The 13225-nt window shown below is 47.1% G+C and overlaps 1 protein-coding gene across 1 annotated transcript; it reads right to left on the bottom strand.

The window, feature by feature from the left end:
* Nucleotides 1–3710: 3710 nt before the first annotated feature.
* On the bottom strand, nt 3711–7896 carry LOC135818505 (large ribosomal subunit protein eL18B-like). Its single transcript, XM_065331892.1, has 6 exons — nt 7798–7896; nt 7635–7718; nt 7446–7553; nt 7082–7304; nt 4856–4925; nt 3711–3832 (listed from the first exon to the last, which is right to left on the bottom strand). Exons 1-6 carry the CDS (start codon nt 7798–7800, stop codon nt 3757–3759), a joined length of 564 nt encoding a protein of 187 aa, XP_065187964.1. The 5' UTR covers nt 7801–7896; the 3' UTR covers nt 3711–3756.
* Nucleotides 7897–13225: the final 5329 nt, after the last annotated feature.

The raw sequence follows: 13225 nt of genomic DNA, 5'->3' as shown, positions 1-13225 counted from the left end.
CTATGTGCGGTTTGCTGTGGGCGCTGTAGTTGTATGTTGTATGTGTATGCTTTTCTCATATACGCTGTCATTTTCACGCTATAACTACCTGGTGGTTTTAGTGTTAGTTTCAGTTAGTTTCAGTTAGTTTCAGTTGTTGTTTCAGTCATTCATTGTTCATTGTTATTAGTCGATGGAAGTGAAATATACTGTTGAGAATAAATAGTTGTCCTCGTGCCGTGTGGGGTCGTTCGTTCCTGATACTTTAGAGAACCAGAGGGTTCACAACACACACAGACGCACACACACACACACACAATAGAGAGGTTCTGCAAAACGAAAATGTGTACGAACTTTCGCTCTACGTCACGAAGTGAGAAACTTCGCACGAACTTTCGCAACTTTGGACGCGAAACTTGCAGGGAACGCGAAATGAACTTTCGTAGGAAGTTTCGTGAGATTGGGTCATGTCGTACGTGCACTTGGCGCGTGCAAACTACGAAAATGTGCAGAACACAAAGTTCGTGCGAAAATTCGTACACACTTTCGCAAGGCCTGTCGCGAAACTTCGTTCGAACTTTCGTTGTGCAGAACCTCTCTACTGTCCCATGTATGCGCCCGTGGCGAGAAAAGCATGCAAATCTAAAAATGCACTGGATGTGAACCCACAGATTTTCTCTAATAGCAATGATAGCGGATCTGATTCTGAATGAAACACACACACAATACAATTATTGAATGCCCATCCGCAGATGATGGCAGGTCCTGAAAGAACAGGCAGTGTTCCAGTGATGGGGAACAGAACTTCGAGTGGCGAGTGAGGTATACACACACACGTGCGTGCGCGGGCACACACCAAAGTATGAAGAAACAGAATCGACATCGTAGTATTCATTGGTTGGGGAATGGAAAGGAAAATAAAACATTGCTGTAGGTTATTGTTGTAAGGACACTGGGAGCACAACAGAAAGGTAAGCAACTTGCTTTGAAGCAAAGAAAGTTATTATTCCACGGATCTCAGAAGGAAGGAACGTTCCAGAATGCTGCACTGGCAACAGGCGGCCTGCATGTGCGCGGCCCCTGCAGTCGGTCCAGCTGCCGGCCTTGCAGTGCTGAAAAGAATGTGCAGTACAGCATGTCACATAGTATCGCAGTCTGGACAAATAGGCGCTGGGAAGTCCTAGTTATGTGCTCACCTACACCACGATGCACCAATCTTCTGAGCTACTTTGGCAACAATTTTGTCCACTTGAGACTCCCATGGGCTGAGCCAGTTGTTGAGGGCTGCATCAAGGTGGACGGCAATGACCGCTGATGGCAAGGCAATCCATGACACACAGTCACTAGGGCATCGTCAACATGGTGCTGAGGCTGGATCGATAAAATCAACCTTTAGGCACCCGCGGGGTTGACAACGAGGCCGCTGTCTCGAAGCTAGTCAGTCAGCCTGGTCACCGCCATTGACGAACCAGTCGCCACCGCCAGCAGTGGCGGTAGGTTGTGACAAGTATGGTGCAATATTGTCAGCAAATTCAGTACTCAGGATAAGATGAGTGACAAAGGGAACGTTGTGTTTGATAATATTGAAGTGAACAGGGATGATCACAAACCCTGCGCGTACTCCACCGTGAGTTACAAGAAAATTCCGGACTGGACGACGAGCAAACACCAACCTGCTACATCCAACCAGGCAGATACTATAACGATAGCTGCCAAACCAGGTCAATACCGACCTACTGCATAATGTCAATGTCAAACAGATCCTGCAGGAGAAGACTGGGGTGTTGGCGTCCAGTCACTGAGTGTACAGACACCAGTCACATTTCCTGCGTCTTTTGCAGCATACAGGATAGACTCATCACTGTAAAGTCCACAACTTCGTGATTTTTATTAGTAGAATACATGACAGGCGTATTCAGTGTGCCTCGCAGGACTGCGAGATGCTGCAGAAGACCAGGTTCGACCTTTCTGGACCGCCATTCACCGACGGTGGCCTACACGATGCTGGAGGAACTAGATTCCAGTGAAAGCCCAAGATTCCTTTGCTCCTGGACGCTCCGACGTGTTGTGATATCTGCCAGGTGCGCGGTAACTAGTATTTTCATCGCTATAGCGAGGACGACGCCGATCGGCAAACTCTCGCTCACAGCCATCACCAGCCTCTCAAAACCATCACTTGGCATCCCCCAGAGGTACATGTATAGGAGAAAGCCAAAACAGCTCTCAACAAATAAAAGCTAAGGACGATGGAAAGGGAGCATGTCAAAAAGAAGACGAACAGTATGAAGTTCAAATGGGTTTGAACACTCGTTCCACCAATTATACCACTTTCAATAAATCGTGACGCCATTTTGTTTTAACATGAATATCGCGGGTTGCTGCCGAAGCTGGCACTTCCCGTCATTAATATTTGCCATGGCGACCCCCGTAAGCCCAAATAGCTGGCAGGGCATGCATGCATGCAGGGTTGGGCCTTTATCTTACTTCACAGATTTTTATCAGTCATTACGTATGATTTATGCAGTGGCAGTATCAGGCGTGGGCCATCCCCTGGAATATCAAAATCTGTCCCCGGGGAAAATTGCGATTCCGCGGCCGCGTTTTTTCCGTGTTTTTTGCGATTTTTTAAAAGACCGCGTTCGCGATTTTCCCGCGTTTTTGAACTTTTCTGTTGCACTACACGTACACACAGTGCACTGTTCGGTCAGCAACGTCTCATCCGGTGGCGGCTTTGTACTCAAGTATGACGAGCGCTTACACCAGAGACTTGTACATACTCACTGAAAATTGCCTCATATCAACTGCAAACTTGCCGCCGCGAGATGCCGCGTTTTTTTGCGATTTTTTCCGCAATTTTCCCCGGGGACAGCAAAATGGTGCCTACACTTCCGAAAAAAACAAACAAGATACCGCGATTTTCGGCGTAGTGCTGGGCTTTCATCCTCGTTTTTGAGAGATTTTGCATACAACCCACGTTATTCATGAGAGTGTGCAAGAAACTAGAATTATAGTACATGATGTTGAAAATGTACTATAAAGTCGTACCGGTCCATGAGGGTGTATACGTGTACGACAAAGTTGTATACGTGCATGGTTATACCAAGAGTACATAACCAGGTGGGTTATGTACTCTTGGTTATACCAAGAGTGAAGGACTCTTAATTGTCTTATTCTGTGTGGACATATGTCGACAGGCAAAAGCCATCTTGCTGCCAAAGCAAAGAGTGAATAATTTTCACACATTTGGTTCATTTTGGAATCTTTTTTTGATTTTTCAAATCTACCCATTTTTGAGGAAAACATCATTCCAGAGTTATAATGTGGAGTACATGTACATGGCGCATGCCATGGCCCGACGTCATGGGAGCCTTCTTAGAATTTCAAGCTGGACATTCTTCAAAGCGCCTACCATAATCATGCGTGTGCCTCTTGGTGACATAGAATGTCTAGATAACATTTTGTTCACATACAGCACTCGGTATTATAACTAGTATAAGCGAGGATTTCGACCTCGCTCTGAAGAATGTCCAGCTTGAAATTGGGTAAATGTACATGATCCAGTACGAATCATTTCTAAGAACATGCTATGAGAATGCAGCCAGATTGCTGAAAATTAAGAACTTTCCAGGCTCAGCCCCTCTACTGAAGGACACACTACCATAATCTGGCCATGCGGATCCCATGGGGGTTGAGCAGGTTCGGAGCAGACACGCACAAACACACAGAGAACGTGGTTTTTTGACGGGTTTAATTTGGCGACTGGTAAGAAATAGCGGATTACACTTTGTATCCACGGCTGGAGCGGCGACCACGGGCACGCTCGAACTTGCGTCCCTTTGCGCGGACGTAAGGCCTGAAAACAGCAACAAGGAACACACAGAAGATAAAGATATAAAACATTGAACCCATATATTGCACATGCAAAAATCCTTATCAGGGAAACTTCCTATACATTTCACTTCACCATTTCACATACGGACATTGAAAGGTATGAAAGCTAGACAAATCTGTACTAGTCCAACATTTTCAAAACACTGGACAAAAGAAACTTCCCCAGCGAATATTATTATCGTAACGTACCGTTGACCCGCCCCCTCTCTAATCCCCCCCCCCCTGTCAATTTTCTACTTGTGAAGCGACTTCGGCGTATACAACGAAATACGATGTTGAACCGACGCATGCACTGCCGTACACAATACGTGCCAATCCAGGATGAAAACGTGCAAAATTCAGCACATCCAGTCTGACCCTCCACGTTGTCGTACATCGTACTACACTTGACAGCCTTGATCTAATTCCGCCCCCTCCCGAAAACCTAGCTGGGAAGCGACATGGTGCGGGGAGTGGATCAACGGTATTTTACGGTATGTACACAATTCTGTATAAGGAAACTTGTCTACACAACCAAATGAAATGAGCGAAAAGTTGTGACGGACTGAACATATACAAAAATAGATTCTACAGATCCCAGTTTTTGAACACTTGAATTCATATCAGTTAGTCCATAAACTGTGCACTGTAACACCAGACGCAAGTTCACAATCCCATGACGAAACCTGTTTGAAGGTAAAACAATTCGTACACAAGAAGGGTTTGTATTTGTTCTAACTTGTTCTCCAGCATGCATACAACGTACAAATGATAATTAGTCAGGGGATACTATTATCTATTTTTTTATGTGTTCAAGAGTTCGGAAAATTGCCCTTACATGCTTTCAAGAAAAATGGACATGTATCCCGATGTGCAAGGATAGACTCGGATCAAGATGCGAGTACTATTTCTGGGGTCTATGCACAGAGTCTCAATTCATCGCTCAACCACAGCCACTCCAGGGTCGGCATTCACAAAAAAAGGGAAAGAGAGGACAAAAACTTACTTGGAGTTGCTGTGGGGTACACCTGGGGCACGACCGAAATGACGGACAGCCTCACGGGCAGCACGGGGTCCTATAAAACACACAAAACAGCATTTATGCATGGTGAGTGAAAACTGCAATATAGAGGCACAAAGGTGCATAAACAAGAGAGAGGCAAGAGTGCTCCACTTGGTCTGGCCCACGGCCAAAGTCACCTTTCCTGGAGCATGAGTCACACCGTACAAGGCAAGCACTGCTAGTCTGTGGTCGCGTGAACACTACAGGGTTCTAAACTTCCATTAAGAGTATGGTGAATTTAATTTTCCTTTTGAAAGACACAAACTCATGATGAAGGCAGTCTTCCAGAGCATACTTTGTACGACATGAGGCACAGTGTCTGGAAATGGTAACACCAACAAAAAATTTGCCACGGACCACGCCATTGACCAGCTAACTGCCGAGTTGCACACTCTTGTTCATGTCCTCTTGATGCAACGGATACAGACAGAATGCCAGTTGAACAAAAAAAATTCAGCTGCACAAGCGAGCACCAGTGACAACCACCATACGACACGCGTGCACAGATATACACGCTACGGTGCACCTTAAAGGGGAAGTTAAGGCAAAAATCAAAATTTCACCTATCAGTGTGTGCAGGGAGTTTTACTGCGTAGATCGGGCAGGTTCAGAGAGCTCAGGATGCTTACATTACAGATTCAGTGATGCTATTCCCAGGCAGCACAGTGCGTCAGCGCATTGATTATGAATAATGCCAGTGCAGTGCATGTAGTTAAAGGGGAAGTTAAGGCAAAAATTAAAATTTCACCAGTTGTAGTCTTCGGGGTGCTGAGTCGAATGGTCTTGGTCCGAGAAAGCTGAGACGCTCCCTTCCTACTTGAATCCCAATCGAACTCGCGCACTTCCACCGAAACTGGGTGACTGCGCCCTACTAGATGAGGATTTGTATGCAAAATGTCACTAAAAGCGCCATTTCGTTCTTATAAAAGCATGGATGACCGCGATTGGCCCATATGTTGTACTCTTTTGGACGCTGAGTCGACTGGTTTTGGTGCGAAAAGGCTGCGATGCAGCGTTCCTCCTTTATTCCCAATCGAACATGGTTGAACAAGCGGTCACGTGCTCCTGCGTACGCTAGTCACCCGGTCACCGTGCCTGCAGGGTACAACTTACTAGCCTGTTTGACCTTTTTTGGGTGCAGTCCTGTCACTAGAGTTGAACCTTGGTGTGAAAGTTGTCGCCTGCTGGCGTGGTGACCAGGTGATTTGGGCATCCAGGAGCACATACCGCTTGTTCAACCATGTTCGATTGGGAATAAAGGAGGAACGCTGCATCGCAGCCTTTTCGGACCAAAACCAGTCGACTCAGCACCCCGAAAACGGATTTCATTAACCAGCATTGTACAAATAGTGCGATGCAATTAGATATGCACGAGCACTCCTGTGGATAGGACCCTGGGCACAGAAGACTTAGGAAAATTGCCAGTTTGGTGCATCCGGGAAATTGATCAGGGTAAGGGTCGACAGAACAAAAGTACTACTGTCACCAGTGCCAGGCCATAAATAATTGTGTCTGACCGCCTCCCTGAAACTAATAAATTAGCTTTGCAAATGAGCGGTAGCACGTGTTGTGTGAGCATTGCACAAAGCGAAATCTTGTAAAGGTTGTCCTAGATTCCAACTGCACATTAAGGTTCAAATACTGGCATGAACCAATGCCCCACGAGTAGTAAGGCAGAACACGTAATGTTGTGGGGTACGGTGCATCACTGATATGTGGGGTTGGGAATGAGTGCCATGTGAGCGCATGAGCATGCAGACATGTATAGAACTGATGTAATGTTTGTGGAGGATTGTGGCGATATACTGATACAGTCAACTTCGCTTATAACGACATTCGGCGGGGCATCAAAAAAGTGTCCTTATTATTTTTTATTAGTGTCGTTATACCCGAAGTATCATTATGTGTATTACAGTTGGAAGGAACTTTGCTCTGGGCATGGAAATTCTGTCGTTATTCGCGAATTGTCGTTATATTCGCAGTCGTTATTAGCGAAGTTGACTGTAGTTCCCTCATCAGGTCTCCAAAGGCAAATTCTTTACACATTACATTCCTGTACGAAGTTCCCATAAGCCATGCAGTGGTGTGGACGCCAAACTCAGCTGATAGTAAAACGTCTGGGAACTAAGTGCAAATTAAGATTAAGCGTTCGAAGGAACATGTCCATACCTTGCAGAATGACGGTGTTCTGGCCACGGGGTGCCTTGAGGGCGAGCTGATCGAAGGTCATGATCTCACCACCGTTTTTCAGGATTCTGGCACGAGCGCCCTCAGTGAGGCGCAGGGCACAGACCTTCAAGGCAGGAATATCCAGAATGCGGACATCGTTGGTGATGGTACCGACGATGACGGCAGTCTTGCCCTTGTTGGCTGGGTTCTTCATCTTCTTGACCTGCAGGTGCACATTGCCAAGCAGTACGCCCAGAAACTCGCACTACTTTTCTCAACATCAAAATTCACTTCCCATTATAATATTTTCATCTGGCCATTGACAATAATTATTTTTGAACAAATAACCAATGGATTTACTTACCAGACGAGCGATCGACATTGGTGGCCTGTTGATGCGGCTCATGAATAGGCGCTTCAGCACAACCTTGTTGAAGGAAGAGTCGGTCCTTCTTGCAAGGAAGCGGTACAGCTACAGAACAGGCAGCATGAACGCACATCCATGTTCACTGTGATGTCCATCCGTTAGTGGAAACTACTACACAATACCTACCTTCACGAGGAGCTTGATGTAGACATCCTCGGTGCGAGGCTCCTTGCGGGCCACGGTACGGGTCCTTTTCTTAATGTCGATGCCCTTTCAACCAACAAAAGTACAGAACAGCTACTAGGTACGGCTCCATTGCTTCAGTTTTTCGGGAAGAAAGAAAGCTCACCATCTTTCCCAAACGCCGGCAACACGCAAAAGAAAGAAAGATTCGATTCTACACCATTTTGCGCATGCTCGGCACGCCATTCAAAAATGGCGACTCGAAAAACTTTGTGACTCTGCTCATGCAAACTCTGGATGTGGAGGAAGAGTAGAAATAAAAGGGTGGCATCTTCTATCTGGCCGGGTTCTTTCTTGCTTGTTGACCCTTTGTTCTTTACAAGACTAACGTAATGCTGCAGTGATTGAGTGTTGACGAGGAAGTTGTTGTAGTATTGCGGAATGGAGACTCAACGAGATCGGTCTTGAAAACATGTACCTGTATATTTCCGTTCCTGTCTTTTCCAAGCAAATCTACTTCGAAGTACATTGTGACTCTCATAGAGCGCCGTAAGAGGAGGTCGACGACTCTATCGGTGCCTGGTAGAAACTGGTACTTCTGGACTACATGCACCTGTGCTACCTTCTGTGACTTCTTCACTCTCCATCTCAACATGCAATATCACACATTTTGGTGTTTTTTGCACCATAACTGTTTCTGGGAAAATGAATTAGTTGAAGACACACCATCCTATGGAAAACATTGATTGTTTCTTGGTGTATGCTGCAGAGCAGTTCTGTACAAATCCTCAGGATCCGAACTACAGGCTTGTCGATAGTGGTTGGTTTGTGAACAGAACTTTTGAGAAAGCCCACCAATGTGCCGTAGGTTATAGGTTTGTAGTATTGTACGTTTGCCAGTACAGTGACCTGTCCTCTCCTGTTTCCAGCGAATGGAGGCAAGCGCGAAAACTTCTCAAGTTAGTTCTGTGTGCTCCTTTAGACCTACATGTACCCCAGCTGGCTACAGTAGTCGCGCGGCGAAGAACGTGGAGTCCAAGAACGCCACAGCTATTGGTTCCGGCAGCTTTTGGGATACATATGATCAAGAGTACATAACCCCCCCAGAGTGTGCAACTCCCACATACCCTGTTGTCCCGACAGAATTTCAAGTTGACGTCATTATTTATGACGCAATGCTCCTTGCACCAGTGATTTACAACATGTGTACGGGTGTCAATGCATCACACGTTTTTCTTTGCAATAATTTGTACAGGATCGATCGGCTTCGGTCAACCACAGGTTCCGGATTCGTCTGATAATCCGTGTACAGTGCGCATTGCATCATCAAAATGACGTCAACTTGAAATTCTGTCGGGACAGCACCCATAGTGGAGTTGCACACTCTGGGGGGTTATGTACTCTTGATATGATCAAGAGTAGATAAACAAGAGTGTGCAACTCAGGGATGGGTTGGCCCGCGGCGGAATTTTTTCGACAATGCACGCGCTGCGAGTCTTTTGGAAAGTCTTGCCTCGTGCACTTGGCCGGGCTTTACATTACGAAGTCGGTGCCCAGGACGTGCTCTCACACTGCTCTGGGGCAAAATGCGCGTTCTTCTGAAAAAAGGTGACGTCAACAAAACATTCCGCCGTGGGCGGGGGTATCTGCAATTGTGCAGAAGAGATCCGGAGTTGCACACTCTTGTTTATCTACTCTTGATATGATCCAGTAGAAATTGTTTCTAAGAACGCAGCCAGATTGCTGAAAATAAGAACGCCCCAGGCTTTCCCCTGGGAAACAACGTTCTTGGACACGGGACTCTACTGTATCTCGTCACCAATGTCACAGGTACTCTGGTCGTGGCCACACACTTCCACACTATGCTATCCTTTGTCATCACAAACTGAACAGCAGTGAAAAGTTTTTGAGTGACCTGCACTCCGGCTCACCTACATTGTACACTGGCAAGAGCAATGATTATGTGCTCAAATAGATCCCGAGTAGCTTTTCTGCTGCTTTCTGTGTAATAATTTTGCAAATTTGCCCACAAGTTCATGTGCATGAATGGAACCGTTTCACCCACAGATGCGTAGAGCTCAATTCTGAGTATTATGCTGTCCCTGTGGGAATTTGCGGAAAAATTCTCGAAAACTTGTGCAAGAAATTGCAGCTGAAAACAACAAAGAATGCGACGAAAAGTGCGGATTTGGGCCAAATCACGAATTTTTTTGCTTCCGCCGATTCACAATACAGTGTACAACTTTCTGCGACGCGATGTGCGACAGTTGCTTGTCGGGAGCTGTCGCGTACAGTTGCACGCGCAAGGCACCTATCACATACATGTATGTTGAAGAAAGGACAACTTTTGTGACGCGCGACGTACACAAATGGAGTACACTGTCCCCACAGAATAACGCGGACGAAATCCTAAAATGATGCGGGCGAAAACAGGCCATTATGCTGTCCCTTTGGGAAAACGCGGCCAAGAATTCAAAATTCCGCGGCAAATTTCGCGGGGAAGAGAGGGGTTTTCTGCGGCATTTTCTGCAAGTTTTTCATCCTCCTCGCATGAAGGAGCACTTTTCATACTATCCTTTGCAGTCACCGAATGAGAGTGAAGAATCTTGGAGAGACCTACACTGGCAAGAGAAATGTCACATGTTATGTGCTCAAACAGATTGCAAAGTAGTTTTTCTGCTGCTTTCTGAGTAGTAATTTAAGTAATTTACCCCAAAAAAATCGCTGTGAACACAGTCTAATGCCGATTTTAATGGCTCTCAGTGCAAGCTTTAAAACCGATGCTGCTTTCTGTGATTTTCCGGCCAAGGATAATGGCAGTTTCTGTGAAAATTGCTGCTGCCGCAGAATCGTGTTTTTCCAAGGGGACAGACACTTCGAAGCCAAAATACAATAAAACATGGACCATGCCAGAACAGGCGGGTGTAAAAGCAATAAGAGAGGAAAACACGAACACAAAATCATAATTTGTATGGCCATACACATGTTTTCATGGGCTTGTACATGTACATGACTGTACTTCAAGTACAAGTTTATGTGATGGCAAAAATCCATTCATTTCAAGTCCCAAACATACTGCACCTGGGATTATATCACAAACCGAGCTTCAGCAACCGACAGTGCTGCAGAAGTGGAGACAAGGTGATGGCAGTGGGCCAATCAGCAGGCACCGCGCAGACCGGCAACACTGGCACACAGGAGGGAGAAACCCAGCCGGGCACGAATCCAGGCTAAGACGGACGCCAGTAGGCGCTAGGCTTCACGGTTCTTCTCGGATAACATTGAGGCTATGCACTGATTGCCCATGCCATCATGTGCTGAGAAGACCACAGGGATGACGCCTACGCGATCAACGTGTCAGATCCTTTCTCCGTAGGCCCGGCACTTCTCACGCTCGTGTCGCTTGTAGCAGGATGCCGCAGATGATGAATGATTTGATGCAGCGTGCGGGTTGAAGACCCGGATGTCAAGGTAGCTCCGTTCAAACCGGCCGCCGTAGACTCCACTTGCGACATCATCCAGCCGACCCAGGTCTTCCCGCACAGCCGTTCGATAGCGCAATTGCTCCAGTCTCTCCGGAGGCGTGGGTTCGAATCCCACCGCTGCCACCATTGTAACTCGTATACTCTCAGCACTCAAAGCACAATCATACTTGTAGTTACGTAAGTAGTTATCATTCGTTCATTGTCTCACAAGGAGAAGAAGAAGACAAGGCAGTGCGAGTATGCGCACTGCTATCCATGCATTCCTACGGTGTACTATTTATGTGTATACAAATTACGTGTCATAAAGAAGCCATGCTACACTCCCCCGTCAAGGGCTGGAGGGATGGCTCAACATTGACGTCATGCGCCACACGACCGAGTAGCTGTGCCGTGAGATCTCTCACCTCATTGTGCCGCATTACAATGAAGCCAACAGTAGCACAGAAGAGAGCATGATCACCAGACTCAGTGAATGTTGCACCATATGAGCAGGCTGACGGTAGTCGGTCTGGGTGCTAACCATAACAAAGGGCCAGCCCATCACAAAACTGGTCTTTGGACAGGGCGAAGCCATGATGTGCCAGTGGGCGGCATGTGAGGCAGCTAGACTCTGGTTCCTTTCTCGCTGCCAATTGCACGTTGGCCTTGAGGAGATGAATCATTAATTTTGCGATTTCCATGGCACGGTGAGCCAACGACCTTCGCTATTCGCTCCTTACCTAACCTTTGCATTCCCTGACCATAGCCAATGACTTTCCCAGGATACCAGTCCGAGTGTTCATTTGGTGGACTAGTGCGGCAGGGATGTGCCTAGAAGCCGAGTATTGAGTGGAGAGAGATGTAGGATCCACCTGGGCAAGACCTCCATGGTGACAGGGCCCTTGAAAACCAATGAGGCTAAAGTACTCTTGGTCGATGTGCTGGCTAGTCAGCACAGGGATGAGCTTTGCAGTGATGTGATGTTCCAGTGATTCAAGCTGGTCAGCCACTCCTCCTAGTGTTCGACAGGTGAAAGGCGATTGTGCTGGAAGCCTTTGGTGAAGGTACTATGCTGCCTGAGGTTGTATGTGTGCATACTCTGTGGTGATAGCTACCTCAGCAAGCCATGGCATTCCTCACGCTTCTTCTGGACAAAGTACCGGCAGTACTCCGGTGTGCCGATGGCAGCGCCAAGGTATCTATGGCCCTCTTGTGTGATGTGGATCCCTGAGTCAGTGAACCAACTTCTTCTCCAACCTGCAAGTTGGCTGGACCGCGGTGCCAGTTGATGACAACCGAAACTCGGGCTAGACACAGCAGGCGGATGTTGGGAATGCATGCAGCATGGTTGAGGCTGTTGAAGGCGTAAGTGGCGTCAGCCATCAGCACGCCGTTGAGGTCAGGGGAGTTGTACACATCCGTCATGGCATGAATGGCAGCCTCAATGCCGCAGGCTGGGCCTGTGCAAATTCGATGGCTGCCTGCTGCAGGCAAAACTGAGATTCCGCAAGCAAAAGTGTGAACTCTGTGATTTCTGCAGATGAAGGCGATTTCTGCGGAAACTGATTTTATGCCATGAAATTCCATGGATTGACTTGAGATTTTGGTCCCCCCCCCAAAAAAAAACGATGTTCGTTTCAGGGACGACAAAATTAGATTTAACACCAGACTTCAAGCAACCCTTGCGGAATCTTCAAGCAAGCATCATGCCTACTGTGAGCAAGGCCGCAACTGGGCCGTCTGGGGTTCGGTTCCTCTCCCAACCACCTGGGTTCAGTAGCACGGGTACGTAGTCTCGCTCTCTGTTCTAGCAGTATGTGGGTGTGATATCGGAATACATGCACTGCGCTTCTATCTATCTCGGAAGTGATGTACATGTCCTTGGATGTGCTCCATGATGCATCTTGGTACGACTGTAGTGTAGTGTAGGCTTGGGTTATCGAGATCGCAAATACTAGATCAGGTCACATGGGTATGCATCACTCGTATATCCATGTCCAAAGTTGAGGAAATGGATCTGGACTACATCGTTCGACCTTTTAGAAAAGCAGATCTACTGCACTTACCGTGCAATGCATGCCATGCAGACGTTGCTGCCAGTTGGGCGTGGTTGCTCTGATCAAATCCTGC

This window comes from Sycon ciliatum, chromosome 5 (assembly GCF_964019385.1).
Source record: "Sycon ciliatum chromosome 5, ocSycCili1.1, whole genome shotgun sequence".
Taxonomy (NCBI): domain Eukaryota; kingdom Metazoa; phylum Porifera; class Calcarea; order Leucosolenida; family Sycettidae; genus Sycon; species Sycon ciliatum.
Note: the sequence above shows the minus strand (reverse complement) of the source record. Positions and strands in the feature narration are given on the sequence as shown.